Source organism: Linepithema humile, chromosome 7 (genome assembly GCF_040581485.1).
Source record: "Linepithema humile isolate Giens D197 chromosome 7, Lhum_UNIL_v1.0, whole genome shotgun sequence".
In the NCBI taxonomy this organism is placed as follows: domain Eukaryota; kingdom Metazoa; phylum Arthropoda; class Insecta; order Hymenoptera; family Formicidae; genus Linepithema; species Linepithema humile.
Window position 1 is genome coordinate 5,943,776 of NC_090134.1, and position 22,838 is coordinate 5,966,613.

General features: G+C 36.0%; 8 protein-coding genes across 12 annotated transcripts in view; 4 read left to right on the forward strand and 4 right to left on the reverse strand.

Moving 5' to 3' along the window:
• Positions 1-6,376, forward strand: part of Miga (mitoguardin) — a 28,108-nt gene extending 21,732 nt beyond the window's left edge. Inside the window, exons 4-10 of one of the 3 annotated variants that reach the window (XM_067359769.1) lie at positions 1,874-2,061; positions 2,499-2,660; positions 2,877-2,989; positions 3,065-3,233; positions 3,315-3,548; positions 3,624-3,762; positions 3,840-6,376. In XM_067359769.1, coding sequence (XP_067215870.1) covers positions 1,874-2,061; positions 2,499-2,660; positions 2,877-2,989; positions 3,065-3,233; positions 3,315-3,548; positions 3,624-3,762; positions 3,840-3,859 — 1,025 coding nt within the window. In that variant the 3' untranslated portion in view covers positions 3,860-6,376. Of the gene's footprint in view, positions 1-1,873; positions 2,062-2,498; positions 2,661-2,876; positions 2,990-3,064; positions 3,234-3,314; positions 3,549-3,623 lie in introns of all 3 variants that reach the window. The other 2 variants (XM_067359767.1, XM_067359768.1) reach the window with 2 other exon arrangements.
• On the reverse strand, positions 5,601-7,070 carry LOC105668391 (uncharacterized). Of its 3 annotated transcripts, none has more exons than XM_012360754.2 (5): positions 6,918-7,070; positions 6,450-6,689; positions 6,250-6,374; positions 6,054-6,161; positions 5,601-5,906 (listed from the first exon to the last, which is right to left on the reverse strand). In XM_012360754.2, exons 2-5 carry the CDS (start codon positions 6,590-6,592, stop codon positions 5,800-5,802), a joined length of 483 nt encoding a protein of 160 aa, XP_012216177.1. In that variant the 5' UTR covers positions 6,593-6,689; positions 6,918-7,070; the 3' UTR covers positions 5,601-5,799. The 3 variants fall into 3 exon arrangements, with proteins under 3 accessions (XP_012216177.1, XP_067215904.1, XP_067215903.1); XM_067359803.1 differs by having other exon boundaries at positions 6,942-7,022; XM_067359802.1 differs by having other exon boundaries at positions 6,450-7,048.
• Positions 7,071-7,184: 114 nt separating this feature from the next.
• Positions 7,185-9,181, forward strand: eIF2Bbeta (eukaryotic translation initiation factor 2B subunit beta). Its single transcript, XM_012360752.2, has 6 exons — positions 7,185-7,571; positions 7,641-7,724; positions 7,850-8,131; positions 8,379-8,535; positions 8,612-9,006; positions 9,084-9,181. The coding sequence occupies exons 1-6, from the start codon at positions 7,513-7,515 to the stop codon at positions 9,154-9,156; spliced, it is 1,050 nt and encodes a 349-aa protein (XP_012216175.1). The 5' UTR covers positions 7,185-7,512; the 3' UTR covers positions 9,157-9,181.
• amrt (amaretto) lies at positions 9,044-10,345 on the reverse strand. The gene is made up of 4 exons (XM_012360753.2): positions 10,259-10,345; positions 9,922-10,184; positions 9,768-9,855; positions 9,044-9,694 (listed from the first exon to the last, which is right to left on the reverse strand). The coding sequence occupies exons 2-4, from the start codon at positions 10,056-10,058 to the stop codon at positions 9,365-9,367; spliced, it is 555 nt and encodes a 184-aa protein (XP_012216176.1). The 5' UTR covers positions 10,059-10,184; positions 10,259-10,345; the 3' UTR covers positions 9,044-9,364.
• LOC105668388 (dnaJ homolog subfamily C member 28) lies at positions 10,178-12,216 on the forward strand. Its single transcript, XM_012360751.2, has 5 exons — positions 10,178-10,753; positions 10,910-11,041; positions 11,122-11,211; positions 11,275-11,625; positions 11,714-12,216. Exons 1-5 carry the CDS (start codon positions 10,625-10,627, stop codon positions 12,116-12,118), a joined length of 1,107 nt encoding a protein of 368 aa, XP_012216174.1. The 5' UTR covers positions 10,178-10,624; the 3' UTR covers positions 12,119-12,216.
• Positions 12,199-17,265, reverse strand: Gart (trifunctional purine biosynthetic protein adenosine-3 Gart). Its single transcript, XM_012360748.2, has 17 exons — positions 16,689-17,265; positions 16,449-16,532; positions 16,271-16,360; positions 15,943-16,190; positions 15,682-15,881; positions 15,411-15,605; positions 15,202-15,332; positions 14,931-15,141; positions 14,738-14,873; positions 14,448-14,670; positions 14,184-14,378; positions 13,801-14,056; positions 13,515-13,718; positions 13,293-13,439; positions 12,938-13,206; positions 12,588-12,845; positions 12,199-12,443 (listed from the first exon to the last, which is right to left on the reverse strand). The coding sequence occupies exons 2-17, from the start codon at positions 16,527-16,529 to the stop codon at positions 12,261-12,263; spliced, it is 3,027 nt and encodes a 1,008-aa protein (XP_012216171.2). The 5' UTR covers positions 16,530-16,532; positions 16,689-17,265; the 3' UTR covers positions 12,199-12,260.
• A 435-nt stretch (positions 17,266-17,700) lies between these two features.
• Positions 17,701-20,171, forward strand: LOC105668392 (uncharacterized). The gene is made up of 5 exons (XM_012360755.2): positions 17,701-18,043; positions 18,342-18,592; positions 18,904-19,204; positions 19,283-19,405; positions 19,529-20,171. The coding sequence occupies exons 1-5, from the start codon at positions 17,840-17,842 to the stop codon at positions 19,661-19,663; spliced, it is 1,014 nt and encodes a 337-aa protein (XP_012216178.1). The 5' UTR covers positions 17,701-17,839; the 3' UTR covers positions 19,664-20,171.
• LOC105668387 (ovarian-specific serine/threonine-protein kinase loki) lies at positions 18,783-22,836 on the reverse strand. The gene is made up of 7 exons (XM_012360749.2): positions 22,294-22,836; positions 21,931-22,203; positions 21,606-21,850; positions 21,324-21,527; positions 21,076-21,252; positions 20,819-20,983; positions 18,783-20,752 (listed from the first exon to the last, which is right to left on the reverse strand). Exons 1-7 carry the CDS (start codon positions 22,487-22,489, stop codon positions 20,522-20,524), a joined length of 1,491 nt encoding a protein of 496 aa, XP_012216172.1. The 5' UTR covers positions 22,490-22,836; the 3' UTR covers positions 18,783-20,521.
• Between the last annotated feature and the right edge of the window lie 2 nt (positions 22,837-22,838).

The window sequence follows — 22,838 nt, forward strand, 5'->3', positions numbered from 1 at the left end:
GAGCTGTTTGGTTGTGCCGCTTCTTTTGCGCCGCACCGCATCCCTAACCTTATATATACACGTCCCAGAAATAAATTATCCTTCCGAGTTTTATAGCCTGACCTGGAATGATGATAAATCTATTGGAGATATGTAGAAGCAAAAATGTACTATTTTTAGGGATAAAGGGTAAGAGAAAGATTCTTAATTTCATAAATTTTACATTGCGTCTTTTATAAGAGCGTTTATTGCAAAAATATATTTGTCTTTAATTTTGATTTTATGAAACGATTGTGACGTTTAATTTTTCATTCTAGCTTTATAAAACGAATGTATACCATATGTATACCATATGACAAGACATGTGACGAGACAAATTGTCCGGAAGGACACTTGGAGAGCGTTAAACAAGAATTTGGGAACAATGTGACGCATTGCCGTGTTTTGGTCTTCTCGGTCTTCGCTCAATTTTAGGAATGCGGTCTTTATTTCACCCAGCGTACGAGCGCGCAAACAATCGAGGCATGTTCCGTTATTGCATCTCTCGCGAATAGGAAGGACATATCTTTCTCGTGCGAAATTGAAGTCGCCGACGAAATTAGCATTGTTGCGGGCAAGGAATCACCGGCGTCGAGCAATCGATATTTCATCTGTTTCTGAAGATCGGGCCGTATCGCCGGGCAATTGAAACCATTGCTTCTCTCGATGAGAATTTTAGCTGCAAATACGTGAATAAGTTAAAGTATTTGATATTTCATTGAACTAAATATTACATAACTTGTTCTCGTTTCTAGCATTATGTAATTTTTGGATGTTCGTACAGGTCCTGATATTTCTGATATAGAAGCGAAACAAATTTGAATCTGGAATCGATTTTGTGAAATTTACTGCAAAATTCTGATGTATTGAACAAGCTTAATTCTTTCCTAAATAATTCAAGGAGATGAAAAGATTACCTGCAGCAAAATTGGTACAATTTATCGTATTTTACTCCAAAATAAAACTGAAAGGAGTCTAAAGCATGACGTTTGCAGAAATTTGCCAAGTGTTTTCTAAAAATTATTTCGCCATATATCGACATCTACTTAATTAAAGTAACTGCAAGAGAAGATCAATTATGTCACATAACATGATTTCGACTCCTTCGCGGTGCTCTGATTTCACCGAACGATATTGTATAATTGTCGACCGGCGACGGTAAATGACACAGATTGAAAATGATGATGGACCAGCCTTCGGCACATTACTCAGCGGAGATGCCCCCCTGAATTTAACACGGTGTCGGACTTCCGTTGCGGTAAATTGGTTCTTTACGACGACTTACAAAAGATTGAATAAAGAGAGTGTGGCGTCACCGACTCGGAATTCGGATCCTGCGTCCTTAAGTGGACGCGTTACCCTTGCTCTTTTTAATCGCGCGTTTTCTTTCCTCGCTCTTTACCGTCATTTGTATACCAGTCGACTGTATCGAGACTAGTCTCATTTGGACCCGCTAATTTTCTGCAAAAATATTGAGAATAAAGATGTATACTCTCTTTGCTAAAAATTGGATTCAAATTCCTGCGGCGAGAAGACGTATTGAAATAATACAATAATAGTATTTGATTTTTGCACTAAGAATAACATAATTATGCTTCACATAAGTAGATTGATGCCAAGAATAAACTCTTTCTAATGCTTCGCTAATCAATAACAGTAATAACATTAACAATTCATCATGCGCGTATCTTTTGCTGAACTTAACTTGATTTTTGCTTACACTCTTAAGCTTTTGAATTACTTCTTGCGCTTAATAAGAATGCTATGATCTTTACGTTATATTTGATCTGATATAACTTGCGCGAGCACTGATCTTCTCTTAATTGAAATAAACTGATGTCGTTCACATTAATAGGACTCGAGGCGCTGGAAAAGGCTCTCTATTGCTGGGAAGACGCGCTCACTGCATTCAGCTCAACCCTCAGCAATGATACCCTAGCATTGCCGACGAAAGCCGATGCGGCGTTCACACACGACGTGCAGGAGCTGCTCGACATGGGATATCAGATTCAGAGTCACGCGGAGCTGCTCTTTCTCGATCAGGTACGATGCACCCTCGTTTCGGACGCCGCGGAAAGCAGCAGGAAACCGCGTTTGATGACTCGGAGAGTCGCCGCGTTCTGGCGATTTACGCCGCCTGTCCTTCGCGGGAAACAGCAAGTCACTCGATGCCATTCCATTCCGCCTGCATTCATCATCAATTGCCTTTCTGCCGGCTAAAAAATACGGGAATTAATCCAATTTAAATGACAACCGTCCCGAGGGTAATTAGCGCAACGAGTCACTTGACCTGACGCTAAGCAGCCGGACCGAACTGTCACGGACGTCGTCATAGGAAGTACACGACTTTCTCGGCGCAATCAGAGTTTTCGGATCGTAATGCGGATCGGATATATATTATCGCGCGAGACAGCTATAATTCATTTTCCCCGCCGACAATCGCCCGCCCGCTGTTTATTTATCCCTCTTCTTTTTTGCAGCACTCTGTTCTGTTCCGGAATGAGAGCGAGGAAAGTCTTGATAAACCATCGAACATCGGGACGCGGATATCTGGCATGAGGGACAAAGCCGATGTCGCGTCGTCGCCCGAGTCGTTCGAATCTGCACGTGATGGGGTGAGTTATGCAGACGATAAATATCAGGTCAGATAAATATCATTTATTTGTAGCGCGTAGAGATTAGACGGACGTATCGATTAACTGCGAGACAGCAATACAGTTCGAAGATGTGTAATAATATTGTTTCAAACTGTTTCAATCACCAATAAGTTAGTTTCAAAGATTTCCTTGTGTTCTTAGTATTCTTAAACTAAAAGGAGATTAAACTAAAAGTTGCCTAAAACATTGAAATTCTTTCAGGTTGCAGATTTGCGTGAATTCGAGGAATTCTCAGAGCTGTTTCCGCACTTCGAGCGACAAAAGCTGTATCACGCCGCTCTTAAACAGTACGAGGATAGAGGTATTCCTTGCAGGTAAATCGCCGGCGTTTGTCAATGTAATGTTATACATCCTCGTACCGATGTGATACGTAATTTGTATTGTTGCAGGAGACTACACACGGAACTTGTAAAATGCGGATCGGACGTAGAATATTTAGCAAAAGTGTACTGCCTACGCCAAGCCTATTCAAAATTATTCAACACACCTGATGTAATGGAATTTATAGCGGACATAGGTCGCCAGATGATTAGCGATTTAATTATATATGCGGATAGGGTAAGAGAGCATTAAATTTGCCCGAATAAAGGGAGAATGAAAGAGTCAATATGATGAAGAGGGAACAAATTTCTGTTATAGGACCCGAAAGATTATTTGCAGCATTACGAACGTATGTTGCTGTTCTTGCATGAACCGCGCAATCATAGTATTATGGAGGAGGAACTGACCGCTCGCGGTGTCAAGTGCATGAACTTCTACGATGTTCTTGTTGATTTTATACTTTTGGACGCGTTTGAGGAAGTGGAAAAACCACCACCGCCCATTAGAGCTATAATTCAGAATAGATGGATATCCGCCAGTTTCAGAGAAACTGTAAGTACACGAATATAAATTTTTTGTTCTCTACATGTCGCTTTCAGTGTGTAATTATATCAATTACTTTTAAAGGCGATAGGAACAGCACTCTGGTCTGTTCTCGCGGGTAAAAAGAGAATGCTGAAATATGATCAAGGATTCTTGGCTCATTTCTATTCGATCTCCGAGCAAATTTCTCCGGTGCTTGTTTGGGGATTCCTGGGTCCTGAAGGCACTCTGCGTTCCACTTGTCATTACTTTAGGGAACAAGTGATCGAGTTTCTAATAGATATATTTAATTTCTTTAAGGTACGGTACACCTCTGTTGACGATCTTGCTATGGATATATTTAGGGAAATGAAGCTGAGAGTTGAGAACATAAATCAAAGGTTAGCACTAGAAGGCTGCTAACCAAACGAAACGTATGTAGGCAACAATGTGCAATTTATCACAAATTACATTATCGTGATGGACTGAAAGTAGCAATATATCCTAAAGGTTCGACATCTGTGTTGTAAAAGAATCCCAGTGTATCAACGAAATTAAACTCATATCTGATTAAATGAACAGATATGTTGCCGCAGCTTTTAATTTTCATTACTGTAATTACTGCGAAAAACAAGCAATTTATTTATGAAATTATTTTGCAAAGTGACTCGCAAAAACATTACACACCCTTTTGTTGCATTTCATTAGCAGCTCCACCTGTACATTGAGTTTCATGTAACATTTAAACATATTATAAATTGCATTAGCCTAGAATGAATATGAATGGTCCCTATTTCTACGAAAGAAACAGGATAATAATAGTGTCCAATCTAAATTTTATATAAGTGGACATTAAGTTTATGAAATAGATCTTTGCCTATAATATTTAGAAAATTAATTCATCATGCGCACAGTTAAACACGATTAACACGTGATGCTACTTATTCTCAAATAGTAAATAGACTTTATTATAAAAATTATTAAATGAATTTTGTAGATATTTTATAAGTCGTATTGCAAAATGTGTATATATATATATTATATATATACATATATATATATATATATATATATATATATAATATTGAGACTATTACAATTTTATTTATTATTAATAAATATTATAATAATTTCCTAAGAAACATATTATAATTAATTATTAATATTAATAATTTTATTTTTTACTTTAATATGTAATTTTTTCCTAGAAAATCTCATGTAATTGTGTGATTATAAATTATCTTATGTGATTATAAATCGTTACTTTGATTTTTCTACATTGTTCAGGGAATTATTGCTTTAGTAAAGACAACATATTGCAATACGCATATAATAATATATGTGATAAATTGTAGAAGCATTTAAGTAAAATATCAACACATTATACAATATCGTTCCTTACACATACCAATAAAATAATGTACATTTCTTTTATAGTTATAAATTAAGAAAAAGTGAAAAATATTATTTCTAAGTTTTATAAGAAATTTGTTCAATATACTTTCACCTAATACTAGATAATTTCTTCTAACGTCTTCAAAATTATTACAGTTATAACACTTGTTTTATTTTAAAATAGTTACCATAGCTGAAAGATTTGTAAATAGATTACAAAATTATGTCATATTTGAATAGTGATATAAAGCCAAGTTGTGCATTGCCAAAGACATGTCCACAAAAAGTACTTCTAATAGTTCAATGATTGAAGATTATCTTAGGTAATCAGCTCTTCTCTATTAGTGACATTCCACAGTAATAAATAAGTCACAACGATTATATACAACATAATATATTATTGTAATATTATATTTTATAACCATCTTAAATCTACAACTTAATAAGATATTTTAACAAAATTACATTTAATTATTTTTATTGTTAAAATCGTATGTGGTGATGGTGTACTAATTTCATTTGATCTTTTTTTATAATTTTGCAGGTGAGAAATTGTTCTAAATGTTTATATTGTATATAATTTAATTTTTGTTATATGTAAAAATATATAGAATGTTATATTTTTTTTTGTTAAAGGACATTGTTTTATACAATTATAGAAATACATCAACAAGCTTGTACCATGTATAAAATGCATAAAAAATTGTATATTTGTCGCTTTATCACATGTTAATAACAAATATATTGAAAATACCATATTTCAATATATATATGACAATATATAGCCAAATATATATTGTCATATTGTAATTGTACTTTTTTTATATCACAAACACACTGTACTTTTTTTATATCACAAACATATTAAAAAATGTATTGGAAATATTTATAAATCAAATAAGGAATCATCGTCCTCAGATTCATCCTCGGTAGATTCATCATAAGGTAATATGTATTGTTCCTGATCATTTTTCCATTCTAAATCCTCTCTTACTAGAAAAAGAAAAAAAAATATATGAATTTATAAAAATAAAAAAGAAACAGATTATTTAGAATCTATCATATTAATATAATCTATCATTATATATTTTGCCATTTACAAATAATAAAATATTACAAAAATGTAAGATGTATAATTACCTTTGACTATATATTTTTTTTGTGGTTGGTTTGCACATAAATTTTCTTGATCATAGGATATAAGTGGACTTTTTTCTTTGGACATAGTCAATCTTAGCCATGAATACCCTAATAATTATGAAAATAATACATGTGAGTGTCTGTTTTTATGAAAATAATTTCTAACAAATAAAGAGAAAATTATTGCATAATGTACATTTGAGTGTCTTTGTAAGATAGACCTTAATTTCCCTCCCAAAATTCTTGTGTACTGTTTTTTCTGGTATCACTCCTCCATAAAAATATAAAATAAGACAGTATTTTTTGTCATTTGATGTTGTGCTGCAATAAGACAAGATTAGTCTGTAATATCATCAAGTGTCACATTTTTTTTCTTCCTTTATTATATGCAATTACCTAAAAATCAAATGATCAGGTTGAACTAGAAGATAATAATCATGTATATCAATTATTTGAATACGAATAACGACTGTGAGATCCGTTTGATACCACTTCAGTTCTGGAGTACTAAAGTCTGAGACAAGCTTTGGACAAGCCATAACATTAAATAGTTCTTCTGTTAAAGCAGGCTCATTCAAACAATATCGCGTTGTATGTAATATAATCAAAATACGGTATCAAAATGAAAATTAAAATCTGAAAAAAAAATTCATTCTTCAAACACACAAGGTCGATTAATGGATTATTTTTAGCGAATTCGGCCATTCGCACTACATTACACAAGTCACGTTTGAAACACGCTTAAGACTGTTATATATAAAGTGTCTAAATACAACAGTATTAACATGAACACTGGCAATAAAACTATATATTCTGATAAATATTATTGACAATATCATTGTGAAATATTTGATTTCATGATACCTATATATATATTGTGCTTCATACATTACACAATTTCATGAAGTTTGTCGAGTCACGATACTCGCTTGCTCAAATACTGCATAGTAAACATAATACTACAGATTGGAGCGAGTAGGAGCATCATGCGACGCGACAAACCTATAATGTGTATCAGTCTTTAGCATGAGTGTAATGTAGTGCGAGTGATCAAATTACTGGATCGAATTCGTTATTGGTTAAATAACACAGTGCAGGTAACTGTACAAATATACCTATGGACAAAACATTGTAACTTTTCACGATATTTTAAGCAACTTTGTTTCAATAAACAAGCATCAAGTATTCATCGATTTTTTCAGAGATGATATAAAATTACGAAAAGAAGAGAAAATATAAAATAATTTATAGAAATAATATCACAAAAACGAAAGACCGTTGCCAACATTGAATCAGTCACAATCATGAAGCACATAACACGTGATCTTTACATCTGTGTTGATAGCAATGTATATTGAGTGTAGTAAGTTACAAGTGAATAAAAGTAGTGAAATCTCGAAATATTACGTATTTTGCATACCTGATATAAATATTTAAGGACACAATAAAAATATTTGGCATGGCACCAGAAAATATTAACCGAAACGTGTTAAAGTTGATAGACAACATTCACTATGGGTAAGCAAATCTTATGGAATTAAAGGAAATATCCATTAAAGGAAATATCCATTTAATGTATTATTTCAGAGAAATCAAGGGTACCTATAACATCGTAGTGGCCACTATTTCCGTTCTCAAGAAAATTATTAATACCGAATGGAGCACAGCAAAGTATGAATTTTTATTTACGGCTATTGCAACAACCATTGATTATGTTGACACATGTGACATGTGGCATTAGCTTTCTTTTCTTATAAAATATGTATTAATCATTGATTTCATTTTGATCTTGATAGAAATTTAATGGATATTGTGAGGCGGAATGGAAAGTACTTGATTGAAGCGCTTCCTCTTGAAGCTTGCATTGGGAACATGGTTAGAAGGATATTACAGATTATTAGGGAAGAATATACCTCGGAATTAAAGAATAAGACAGAAGAAACAGATCCTCAGGAATCTTTGCATAAAATACTCACTGCTGAGGATGACCAACAGATAGATTTCAATGTCTCAGTGCCTTTCCTCAAATCCGCCCTCATTGAGCATATTAATGAATTTGAAACCGAGCTGGAAACATGGTTAATTGCAACTACATCTATATTATATTAAAAAGTCATATTCTGTCATAAAATTGGAAGAAATTTAATACATTAAATCATGCATGAATTAAATATTAGAAATATTTCCATATAAACTAGATATTTGAACATTTTTTTGGGTTTTAAAAAGCACAATTTTTTTTTTTTTTTTTTATAATGTTTCCTTTATTAAACACTCTTTATGGTACTTTTCTTATTGTGTATTCAACAAGTTTGATATTTGCAGTTCGCAAAACATTGTCGGACAAGCTTCAGAACACATACATTCGAACGAGATTATAATGACCATTGGAAAATCAAAATTGGTAGAAGAATTTTTCAAAAATGCTGCAACTACCAGAGCCTTCGAAGTTATAGTAGCTGAGGGCGGGCCTTTTCTCAGTGTGGGTATATGTTTAGATACAAATTTATAAAAAAAAAATTACAAATGCACAGGAAAAAGATCATAAATAATTGCAGGGTCACGAAATGGCGATAAATTTGGCTAAGGCAAAGATCAAGACTACACTGATATCGGACGTGGCGATCTTCGCGATGATGTCGCGAGTCAACAAAGTCATAATCGGTACTCACACCGTCATGGCAGACGGCGGACTCAGAGCAATATCGGGAGCGCACACGGTCGCACAAGCTGCCAAGCATTATTCTGTTCCGGTGATGGTTCTGTTGCCCCTTTACAAGCTCTCTCCTGTTTATCACTGCTCATATAAGCAAGATGGCTTCAACCGACATGTTTCGCCAATGCAAGGTGTAATCGACAGTGCCAACGCGTCATTGCTGGAGAAAATACATGCACATAATCCCGTATTCGATTATGTTCCACCAGATCTCGTCACGTTATTTATTTCGAACACGTAAGATGAATTAAATTATTAATTATAAATACATATATTTCAAATCAACGAATAAATATTTTTATTTGCTTTTTCAGGGGTGGAAATGCACCATCTTATGTATACAGATTGCTTAGTGAATTGTACCATTCGGATGATTGTGAATTATAAAATTTTTGTTACGCATAAAACATAATTTGCAATCTTTCTTAAACCTGTCCCATACTATAATACATTATTTTTAAAGAAATCGTGTCTTTTTAATTATATTAAATATTAGATAAATATTTGGAACATCACAATGATTTATTTACAAAATTAATTATAAACTATAAATTGCATACAAAAAATGATCCCTGATTTTATCAGTGTGGAAATGCTATACATATGGATTCCAATTGCTTCCATCCTCAGGTTGCAAAGAGTTTGTCACCAACAAGATCACATCAACAATCCACCATATACCCATCCCTCCTAATGTTAATAATTTACCTACTGCTGTCCCCGTTTGCCCAAGGCAAAACCGATCCATGCCGAGAAAACCCAACAGAATGCTGTACAGAAGAGTCGTTGCAAAATAGTGTTCGCTGTATTTTATACATGGCACTCCCTCACGAAAGAATGTTCTTGATCCGGAACATTCAATATCCGGAAGCACTGTACAAGACACCTTGGTTTTCTCGACATCTTCATAACGAGATCCTCCAAACTATAAATAAAACAAATTTTTCATATACGGAATGTGTGCTATTTAGAAATTTGAATATGTAAATATATCATACCTTAACACAACCAAAACCTGTCTCTTCTTTGGCAGTTTTATTTCCTTTGTGATCAACTGGATCTTCACATTCTATAAACTCTTTAGGTCTAAAAAATTATTGTATATAATAAATATATTTGCTTAATTTACTTAGTGTCCATTTAAATACTTACAAAAATTTACACAATACTAATGGACCATATGGTCTGTAATCCAACTGTTGATCAGCACTTTTATTTGCACCAGGCATTGAACATTCGCTCCGATTCCATAAAAAACAAATTGTTATCAAAATAAGATATAACCTCATTTTGCCGTGGTTGACATCTTCAACAAGCAGCCAAACCGAGTTTTGAATCTTGATCACACCATAGAGATTTTAGATATATTATATCATAGAATCTAGCTTTATTAACATCATTGCAAAGAATAAGTTCTAGAAATAAAATTTTTAAAGCGTATTAAATGTTTATATGAAATAAATGATGATAATTAACTATCAATTCTAACGTTTATAAATGCCATTCTCTGCAGTCAGAGGCCAAGACGCGTTTAGGCGTCTTCTGGCTGTTGATAAAAATTGGAGTACGCGATCAGGCGTCCTCTGGATACAAAGAATAGCATTTACTAATGTCGGAATTGATGGTAGACTTATTATTATCATCATTTATTTGATATAAACATTTAATACAATTTTAAAATTTTATTTCTCTCACTGTGGAAAAAGATACCAGGCAGAATATTTAAAATTATTAAAACTTTACTAATACTATGCGAGATAAAATAATTTTGTGTATATTTATAATAATTATATAACGGACAGCAATATAAAAATTACGTTGTAAATTATTTATAACATTTTAAAGATAAAGAATTATGTTTTCTTTGAATCGACTATATTCCAAGCCAGGAGTTTATGTGACATTTCTGCCACGTACTGATTCAATATTGCCAAAGAGATTCAAGAATGAATTTTCTTCCAAACGTGCTTCTAAGCATACAAAGGTATAATGTTGAATATTTTCATTCATTATTAAGCAGTTTATATTTTCATTCATTATTGTGCAGTTTCTGCCTCTTGCTTGGTGTGCCAATTCCCACGTCAAAATTCAGATAATGACGAAATACTATACGCATTAACAAAATAATATACACTTATAGGAGTTATATCAAACACTTGGTGTAACAGAAGATTGTGAAGATGAAACTTTAAGATTGGCATTTGTTTATCTTGCAAAACGATTCCATCCAGACAGTGGAACGCCAGAAGCTAGTGCTGTTAGATTTTCTGAGGTAATACATTACAAAAGTAGACTACAATATATTCTGAAAGAAAATAAATAAAAGTATTAACTTTATTTATTTGTTTACAGATTGAAAGCGCTTATAGAGAAATTCGAAAAATTAGAAATACTCAAAAAGATGAAAAGACATTATCAGAAGTAGAAGAATTTGATATCAAGGTATCCATCTTCTTACATACATATATAGACTGTAAATAATTTTTCACTAGCTCTAATTTTAAGCATACAGCACCACAACATCGTCATTATCTGAATTTTGACGTGGGAATTGGCACACCAAGCAAGAGGCAGAAACTGCACACGATAGAAAGAGCTCAAAAAGCAGTTGACAATGTAATGGAGCACAGATTGAAGAAATTGCAAGCTGAGGAACGTAATACATTAATTGGTATGGATAAACAAAGAGCTAAGGATATTAAAACTCGTTATGGCATGGATCGTTTGGTTGAAGACTTGATCCAAGAGGCAATGAATAAAGGCGAATTTAGTGATTTACCTGGCATGGGAAAGCCATTAAACAATACAAGTCCTCGAAATCCTTACGTTGATTTTGTAACTCATAAACTAAATCAGGTAAAAAAACTTCAATATTAATTTCACGATAAATTAAACACAATTAAATATCACAATTGAGTTTAACTTTTGTACTTATTAATTGCAGATATTAATAGACAACGGATTCACTCCAGAATGGATACAATTGTCAAAGGAAATCAGGGAAGAAACTGACGAGTTAAAAGGGAGATTATCAGAAGTACGTAATGATTTAGGAGAACTCCCTTTATCTATAAAAGATGAAACAACATGGAGGAATAATTTAGAAAAATTCGAAACTCTGGCAAAGCAGATAAATAACAAAATCGATAAATACAACTTGTTAGTTCCTATACTCCAGAAACAGATGCTTCACATTAGCTTGGAGGAGCTTGCTAAGAAAGCGTTATCGGTGCCACCTTCTAAAAATATAAAAAAGTATGCGGATACTAGTCATAAAAATTTGAATGAAAATATGTCACAGGACTTGTTTAACTTTATAATTGATATATTTAGTAAAAAAGTTCGTTAGAAAGTAAGCGTAATGTGATATCAAAATGTGATATAAAAATTACAAATTTGTATATATACAAAAAATAATAAGACGAGGTGTGAGTAGCGGTATAAAAATATTTTTATATTTTATAAATCCTTTATATAAATGTGCAATCTAATCAATTCCATTGGAGAGTGCCGTCCTCTTTAAGTTTTATACGACCAGTCGCCAAATGTTTTAAAGCACGAGGATAAGCTCGATGTTCCGCAGTCTTTACGCGTTCCTGCAGGATTTTTTCGGTATCGTCTGGGAACACAGGTACAGCTTCTTGTTCGACGATAGCTCCCGAATCTATATCAACCTAATTGACGAAAAGGCATTCATTAATAACTAAATGACAATAGAATATTTTTATTTAGTCTAATTAAACTAAATAAAAAATTTAGATTAAAAAATTTAAATTAAATAAGAAAACTGAAATAAAGACTTAGTCTCTTTGTTATACCTCGACAAAATGCACAGTACAACCCGATACACGCACACGCGCTGCTAGAACATCTTTGTGCGCGTTCGCCCCCTTGAAAGATGGCAACAGTGAAGGATGAATATTTAATAAAGCTCCTTTCCAATGTTTTACGAATTGTTCTGAAAGGATTCGCATAAAACCGGCCAGGCACACAATTTCTACCCCGTTGGCATGAAGTTCCACATTCATGACTGTGTCGAAAGATTCACGATTTGGATAATCCGTGTGTTTAATTACCTAAATTACACAAGAAAAATTATGAAAATACGTGTTCATCCAATATTTATGATTTGTTGTTTGTATCTGACGGATGTTAATATCTTAATTACCAATGTCTTAATGCCGGCTCTCTCGGCACGTTTTAATCCTTCAACACCAGGCTTATTGGAAATCACTAAAACGATTTCTGCTCCCATGTGCTGAGACGGATCCTGAGTAGCGTCAATTAATGACTGAAGATTTGTTCCACTTCCTGATATAAGAACACCTACTCTCTTAAGAGGCTTGCTCAAGCTTGCAACCAAGTTGGGAACATATTGTTTCATCTCTAATTCGAGGGCCTTTTCAAAGTTCTCAATGTGCACTTTAGTTTGGCCATCTATATTAACACAATTAACATTTTAATGTAATAAATACTATAATTAGTAATATTAATTAACATTTAAAGCAAAAATGGCTTCTTACTGCTATGTGTGTTCACGTTTCCGATAACCACAGGATTTTCGTCTTTTAGTTTCTTCAAAATTTCAGCCTTATCTTTTTCGGAGCATATTAAAATCGCGCCAATTCCACAATTAAATGTCCTCAACATCTCGTGTTTGCTAATCCCACCTATGTGGGAAAAAAATTTTAATTAGCATTTATGCAAATTGGCAGTATACGGATTTTGGATAACAATATACTCACCAACCGCAGCTAACCAGCCAAAAACTGGCAATACGTTCCACTTAGTCGCGTCCAACGTCACACCCAAATCTTCCGGTAAAATTCTGGGTATGTTTTCTGTAAGACCCCCGCCTGTGATATGCGCGAATCCTTTCACTAGATCAGTTCGCAAGGCAGGAAGAACGCTCTTGACATAAATCTTCGTTGGTTCCAGCAATTCTTCACCTACGGCATTGCATTATTTTCGTTACAAACTTTCTTATGGCGCATACTTGAGAGTAATTTAGTTTTAGTAATCGTTCTATACCAATAGTTCGATTCTTCTTTGAGAAAGGCGCGATGTCGGAGTATTTCTTATCAGCGAGTTTCAAAACTTTTCGTACCAAGCTGAAGCCATTGCTGTGCACGCCGCTGGATGGAAGGCCAATCACCACGTCGCCTTCATTAATATCAATTTTACGTGGCAGCAAATCACCTGTTTCAACCGCGCCTACTGCAAAGCCCGCTAAGTCGTATTCTCCCTCGGGATACATGTCGGGCATCTCGGCCGTTTCTCCGCCAATCTGCCAAATATAATGATATCAATTTCTGCGAATAATCATCGAGAAAATGATCTCAAATCCGATAATTCATCAATATATTTCTCAAGAAATTCCCAAGCTATAAAATTTCACATTGCTGTCAAATTACCAAGGAACATCCTGCTTGCTTGCAACCTTCGGCTATTCCATTCACAACCGTCGTGGCGACTCCAACGTCGAGTTTGCCACAGGCGAAGTAATCCAAGAAGAACAGCGGCTCCGCATTGTGCGCGAGGATGTCGTTCACGCACATTGCTACCAAGTCTATGCCCACCGTGTCATGTTTATTGCACTCGACTGCTATCTGTAAAGAAGAAATTTTCGCTTGTAACATGGATTAGTTCTAGCGATTGTGTTTAAACTTAATATTGACCTTCAATTTAGTACCGACGCCATCGGTGCCGGATACCAGAATGGGATTTTCGTAGCCTGCGTATTTTACATCAAAGAGGCCTCCGAACCCGCCTATCGTGCCCAAAGTGCCAGCGTGTTTCGTGGAGCAAGTGGCTGGTTTGATAGCGGAGACGAGACGATCGCCGGCATCTATATTCACGCCACTGCTTTTGTATGTTAGCTGTCCTTTTTGCAAAATAGACCTGAAACATTTTTCCTGTTAATTTCATACAAAATTTTAGCGATGTGCGCATTAATCGACTGTTATACCTAGCGATCCCCTTGTGCGCAATATCCGTTCTGAATTGTTTTCCATCGAACGATACATGTTGAGCAGCTTGGGTCGCCCTGGCAGCTGCCATCGCTAAAGTTGGCGCTATACTGACGGTGATGAGAACTCTTCCGCCTATGAAAACAATTATTTTAGCGTTTATTCAGACAGTTTTTGTCACGTCGCAATTACCGTTGGTTACTAATTCGCCTTCGGATGATGCAGCTGTGCCGCTGTGAAAGATGAAGTGATCCTGTTTACGCGTCACTTCGTCCATGCCGGTTATAACTTGACCCTTGGACGAGGACGCTGGATAGCCGCGGGATGCTAAAACAACACCCACGGCGGATACGTTCTCTCGCCAGGAAACGAGAGACGGGCTCAAAGTACCTTCGCAACAAGCCTGCAATCAAATATATTTCGTACATGATTTTTTTTTCTGATAAATCAATATCAATTGTACCTTCATGATTGCGAACAAGTCTGATGTCAAAAGCGGTAACACAACTTCCGTTTCGGGGTCGCCGAATCTACAGTTGAACTCCAGGACTTTCGGGCCGTCTTCGGTCAGCATTAAACCGGCATACAACACGCCTGTAATATTTGTTTCATATAAATTATGTTACATTCGCAACCTGGCGGAATACAGCTGTCAATAAAAAAATTACAAACCAACGAACGGAATATTTTCCTTTCTCAGGCCGTCGACGGCTTTCTGGAGAACATTCACTTTCACCTGCTCGTATTCCCTTTCGTTTAACAATGGACACGGACAATATGCTCCCATTCCACCGGTGTTTGGACCAGCATCCGCATTGAAGATCCTCTTGTGGTCTTGCGCAGGCATCATGGGCACAACAGTCTTGCCTGAGTATTAGCAACTTTGAAACAACATCCGATTTTTCATTAGAAAAATAGTTAAAAGTCTATAAATGCAATCTACCGTCTGTAAATGCAAGCACAGACACTTCTTCGCCCTCTAAGAGTTCCTCGACAACTACAGTTTCACCAGCAGTCCCAAATTTCTTGTCATTCAGAATCTCATCTATCGCTTGACAAGCTTCCTCCTGGTCTTTTGCCACTACAACACCTTTACCTGCTGCCAAGCCGGATGCTTTCACCACGAGTGCCTTGAAGGGAGCACTGCAAAGAAAAATATCAACTTATTTTATCAATTCTCCTCTTTGAGGGATTCTCTACTTACCTCTTGACGAAAGTTTTTGCATCTGCAGCAGACGTAAAGCCTTGCCATCTAGCAGTAGGAATATGATTTCTGTCCATAAACTGCTTCGCCCAGTCCTTATTTGCTTCAATCTCGGCTGCTTGCTTCTGCGGTCCGAAGCATTTCACTCCCACATCATTCAGATCATCCGCCAGGCCCTGAGCCAAAGGATCCTCTGGCCCAACCACTACTAGATCCACATTATTCTCCTTGCTCCATTCAGCGACTTTCTAAACAACAAAATACAACTAATGTCATACAATTGATCTAAAAATTTGTACTTTTCCATGAAAGTGACATTGTAGCATACCTTGGTATTTTTGACATTTAACTCAACCAATTGCACCTTGGCCACTTGTTTGATGCCGGTATTCCCGGGAGCAACTAGAATTTCTTTCACCTACGCCGAAAATGGAAAGCACGTTGCATTAAATTTGTATATAGAATTGTACCATCCACGTTTTAGTAATTTTCAGTGATCAACTCACATGTGGCGATTGAGACAATTTCCAGCAAATGGCATGTTCTCTGCCACCGCCGCCGATTACCAGAACTGTGTGCTGCATCATAATCTATAAATTAACAATACATTTGTCACACCAAATAGCGATGATCACAAGATTATCAGTTTTACATTATATTTTTACGAAACGTCAGTGGGCGAAGTACGTTCGTGATGTCAAAACTTGATAATTTTAAGATAAAACTATTTTTCCTTGTATACTCACGTTTGTTTTAATATAAATTTAGATGTAATTCTTAAAAAACCACCAATGGATTGCTTTTCGGTAACACGTGCTTTCGAACGCAATCAAGATGCCACAGGTGGTTGTAGTTTGTCTGCGGCACACGAATACACTCGCGTGACTGCCGACGTATCAATCAAGGCGACGATATAACACAAGAATGTACCACTAATCGAATCTTACGCAACGAAACCGGCCCGCTGTTTGCGGGGGTTAATCCATAATAACCCGTATATCGCTCGCACGATGACTTTATGATCTTTCGGTGTGATACAAACATAATAAGAAAGCGTTGAACACAAGCACGAGAGTACGACGAAAACATCACGTTTATGTTATCATATTATAACGTATAAGTAAATGCATATGTTTAATTAAAAATGTTCGGAATGTTCCCTATTTTGCACATTACAACATTATATTTATAATTTTCCCATATTGTAAAATATTATCGCAATTCTTTTTAAATCAACTAATAAATAAGATTTTTATCTCTCAAGTTTTTCTCAATTATTTTAAAGAATTAAAAAAAAAAAAAAAAAAAAACTGACATATATTTAAAAATTGATTCGAAATGTTGCAATACCGGAACTTTGTATGATGTTCGTTACTGAAATTATTTCGAAATTATTCGGCAGTCGTAGGTCACGCGCGTCATTCTTATCGCGATTGTTGTAACTTGTTTACAACCAAGATACACCGCATAGATACACTCTCTCAACGCAATTTAAATTTCATTACGTTAAAAATAACTTTAAATGTTACAATCTACAGCAGCCAATTAATTTGCAACAGAAATTTAACATGTAACGATCAACTGCCGGAATAAAAAAATTATTCGACAATTGAGCAAAAGATATATTTTAGTTTTCCAAACAAATATATGAATAAATAAACATGAGACTCCGACTTAAACTGTCAAAAACAATTTGAATCAATTATTAGTGACGTAAGTCGCGAAATTATCAGTGAAGTTCGTCCGTTCGATGATATTTTGTTTACTTGACATCCAAGATATACGTGGCTGCGGCGTAATGATTGACATAGTGCGACGTGATATCACGAAGGTATCGAGATAATATCGTGCCGGACGTAGAGACGACGGCGGCAAATTACTCGGCAGGGGGTGGGTCATGTTCGCCACCGTGAACGGTGGATTCACGAACCGGCTTTGGTCGCGTGGACTCGCGCGCATTCGCGGATCGAGGTCGACGTCGGACAAAGCCACCAAATCGGCCAAGACCTCGCTGTTGGCCAAGAAGGCTTCGCCATCGCCCAAAGACGCGGCTTTAGCGGCTGACATTGCAGCTGTCGCAGCGTGCAAAACACGTCTGAAAGTTAGTCGATTTGTACATTCGAAGATATAAAAATCCTAGATAACAGAAATGTGTAAAAATCCTCTCCTCTCCTGCAGAAAAATTCTCTTCTGCGCAATACACATAGTTTCGCAAAGCGGCAACATGCTGTTTGTCTGAAATATCTCAGATTTGTTATATCCAATTTACTGTATTGCTGAGTCAATCTCTTTGGACGAAATGTGTATTGCGGCAGGAAAGAGAATTTCCACAATTATTAAATTTTTATAAAAAATTTGAAGCCTAAACTGAGCTATTATTTAGATCCGATATTTTACAGCCGGCGAAAGTTGAACCGAGACTGCAGACTGTTCGCGTGTACCGATGGAATCCGGAAACGCCGCACGTCAAGCCGTATATGCAGCAGTTCAGCGTGGACCTGAACAAATGCGGCACTATGGTACTGGACGTACTGACGTTAATCAAGGCGCAGTACGATCCGACTTTGTCCTTTCGGAGATCCTGTCGCGAGGGCATCTGCGGCTCCTGCGCGATGAACATAGACGGCGTCAACACTCTGTCTTGCATAACGTAATTTCTTCGCACTGGTTTTTATAAATTTTCGGCATCGACGGATTAGGTGGATAGGAGTTTTTTCGGACTTGAGGTTTCTCGGGAATTTTAATACCGCTGGCCATTCGACCGTTTTTAGGATATTCTGAATATCTGGATAGTTGTCGTTGGGACACTTTGGAAATCTAGAATTTGAAATAAAATCTCGTTAATTTTACATGTTATATTTACGTTTACAAAGTGAGTATTCATAGTCCGCGAAGGTAGAACTTGCTTCTACGGCGGAGCTCTTACAAGTAGCGCTTAACTAAAACTGCGCGAACCTGCAGAAAGGTAAAGGAATCTGTGGAGGATCCAGTGGTGATCTATCCTCTGCCGCACGCGTACGTGATTCGCGACCTGGTGCCGGACATGGAGCAGTTCTTGGAGCAATTTCGCAAGATCGATCCGTACTTAAAGCGCCCGGGTGAGGACGGCTTCCTGGGTTTGCGACAAATTTTGCAAAGTCCGCGGGACAGGAGCAAGCTCGACGGCTTGTACGAGTGCATAATGTGCGCCTGTTGCACGTATTCCTGTCCGCCCTACTGGTGGCTCGGCGACAAGTATCTGGGACCCGCGGTTCTGCTGCAGGTAACGGAACAATTTAGCAAATTTTTCTGCGGCAAAACAAAGATATCAGTGCGTGCATCTACTCGCTTACATTGTTAGGCATACAGGTGGGTGATAGACTCGCGAGATATGGCACATAAAGAAAGACTAGCGAAGCTACGGGACTTTTATTCGGTTTATCGATGTCAAACGATCTTCAATTGCACCAAGACGTGCCCAAAGGTGAGAGCGTAAACAGAATTCGCTATTACCCTTCTAAAAGAAAAGCTCCTAGTTTCGTCAAGAGAAAGTATCTAAACGTAGATTAATATTGTACATCAGTCTTTGTTGTCGTGCCTTCAATAGGGTCTAAATCCGGGCAAAGCGATAGCGCAGCTAAAACGTTTACTGGCCGGTCTTGCGACGAAAGAGAAACCAGATATCGAGACGGCTGTTCCAAATCCTTGCCGCAGCGAAGAGCATCCGCCCGAAAAGAAGTAGAAAAACCGAGAATGTCTTGCCTTCTCTTTTAATGTATAGTACTGCCTATCGCTTTGGATAAGAGCCTCGCATTTATAATTGAGTAATAAAACGATGTTCTTATTATATGAAAGCTCCTATAGTGCTCTAATTGTAGTTCGAAATAAATTAAACCTACATTTTTCAATTGCTTGACACGGAATGTCTCAGTCTTGTTTTATTGGTGTTTCGTTAAAGATCTTAAATATGTTAACAAAAAATTATAGATAAATCGCGTCTTAATACTCATCACAGTGTTTACAATTGCGATATATGTTATCTTAATATGTAAAAGATTATCTCTTGTCACAAGTTAAATCACAAATTGTACTTTACTCATCAAATTGAGAGAAGCGTCAAAAAGTAAAAGTTATAGTGTATACGCGGAATGTTTATATAATTTATCTAAGTTTTATTGGTCAAAAAATCTGTTTTATGTAAGTTAATCATTGTTATAATAAACAAAATACTCTATTTGCTATCTAACTTATATTGTATCCCTGTGAGATTTTTACGGTAATCCAACCGATTTTATAAACTTAACAAACTATTTAGGTCTACTATTTTAGGTCCATTCTAAATTATTTGAACATTCTGTTCTAAATTAACGTTCTAATTCTACTTCATTCTGTTCTAGTTAACGTTCTTAAACTGTAGTTCTGCTTCTAAATTCTATGTAAACGTAATCTTTTTCTGTATAGGTAACAATGACAATCACAATCAACGAAACACCAGATTCCGTTGAAAAAGTGTTAGGTACTCTCTTTGTACTAATCTTTACTCACTCTGACCTATTTGAAATGTTTTTTTTTTTTTTCGTATACTTCTTGTCAACGGCGTTCACATGTCATACCGTGTGCGTTTCAATTGTGGATGTAAATTGTTTTCACGACAATTTTCAAAATTATTCGAAGGCGGTACGTTCTCGTCGTTTATTTGCTCATTATTAGCATTTGTTCCCATCAATTGAAACGCTTCTTCTCGCATACACTGGTCTCTCAACCAGGGATGCAACAAAATTTGCGGAACTGTTATCCGTGTCACCGGATTTATCGTCATCATACGTTTGATCTAGAGAAGCAGTAAATTAAATTAAACACAAAATCAATTGCAGTTAACAAGATTATCATTACGTACCAGATCTATAGCGTGCGATGATAAATGTCCGAAGTATTGCGGAGGCAATGCGTATAATCCACGTCTTATTTGTTCCTCTAAACTGCAATCCTTCCTTCGATTATTGAAAGGAAGCACGCCACTTAAACAGATGTATAATATCACGCCCAAGCTCCAAACGTCGACCTAAAAGAATTAAAAAATTAGAACGATTCTTTGATGCATAATTAGAATATAAAAAACTAGAAATTAGAAACTTTGGAATATAAAAAACGTACTTGATTCGTGTAAGGACTACGTCCAAGGGTTGACAGAATCTCGGGAGCAACGTACATAGGAGTTCCACAAAACGTTTTCATGGTCATAGATCTGGCATCTACTAATTTTGACAAACCAAAATCCGACACTTTGACCAGAGTCTTGTCAGAATGGTTCTTTAATAGTATATTCTCTGGCTGTGTGAATTTATTATTCATTATATAATAAAATAAAGTATACTTATAAAATGTGCAATGTTTTACAATACCTTCAAGTCTCGGTGTGTAATGCCATGTTTATGAAGATAATAAACGGCGAGTACAACTTGGTAGAATATCAGTTTTGCGCACGGTTCAGTCAGTTTACCTTTGTTCTTTATTCTGTCAAAAAGCTCACCACCTTCCATCAGTTCAAGAACGATGTACATCGCTGTTGGTGTGTCATGGATATCCTCCATCTTGATGATGCAAGACTAAAATAAAACTCCCTTTTTATTAAGATTCAGATTATAAAAACGTAAGATAAATTATACAAGACCAACTTAACTTACATGCTTTAACTTTTTCAATATTTCAACCTCATTTTTCATTTGACGATTGAATAAATCTCCACTAGCACCAAAAATATTCTTTTTTATTGTTTTCATAGCAAATCTTTGAGAACCATCCTTTGTAAATACCATTCTTACTTCGCCACAGGAACCAGATCCTAGTTTGCGACCAAGTGCATACTTTGTTTTCAGTTCTGATGGCAAATCGTTTATCTCAGTCATCAATGTGTTTACAAACACATAAACTGTAATTAAAAAAAAAAATTAATTTCTATTATATCTGTATGTTTAACAATTTAATAAATCTCATTATAAAATATATTACTGAATAGGTGACTCTTGACTACAGCTATTTCAGAATTATTTTCAAGGATAACACGATTTCCACGACCAACTTTAACTTTGTCAACAAAAGTTCCATTACAGCTGTTATCCTCAAGATATATCAGCGTCTCATTCGTGTCCTTAACACGTTCTCTGTATATGCGAAACTGCACCTTACTGATCGTCTTCAGGTGTTTTTCTTTCATTTCATTTGTGGTCAAGCAAATATCACAACCTTCATCACGTCCCACAGTATAAGAATCTTTTATCATTTCTGAAACAATTTAATAATCAGACATATTTCTCAAAACATATTCCAAATGCATTGAATATTGATTATATGCAGAAATATACAAACTCCTACCAAGATTTTTCAGTAATACTCGCATAGAACACAATCTTCCCCAGACAACCAATGTTTCTTGCTGACTTGGTACATCTTGCGATGGTGTTAAAATGTCCGTGTTTTGGGTATTGGGTTGAGTATTGGGCTGAGTATTGGGCTGAGTATTGGACTGAGTATTGGGCTGAGAATCGGGAACTCGTTGTTGCGAGGCCATTTCTCCGATTGTCTGCTTGCTTCGATTCTGTCAGAAGAACTGCCGAGCGAAAGCTTAATCGAAAACTTTAGTACTTTAGCCAAATGTGCCTGCCGGAAAATTGCGAGGACACAAAAACCAAATCGCTAACCCATATCTACTCGGATAAACGAAGTAAATCGTTTGAGACAATTGCGAAAGACACTTCTTCGAAGGCACTTTGGCAGGTTGTAAAAAAAAAATTATATGTTCGATATAACGTTTCGAAGATTGCTGCGAAACATCGGCACGTTTTTTCGCGTCAACAAGACAATGCATCACAATGGCGTCTGTGTCTTCCACATGGTCCCGTGTTGTTAAGTGAACAATT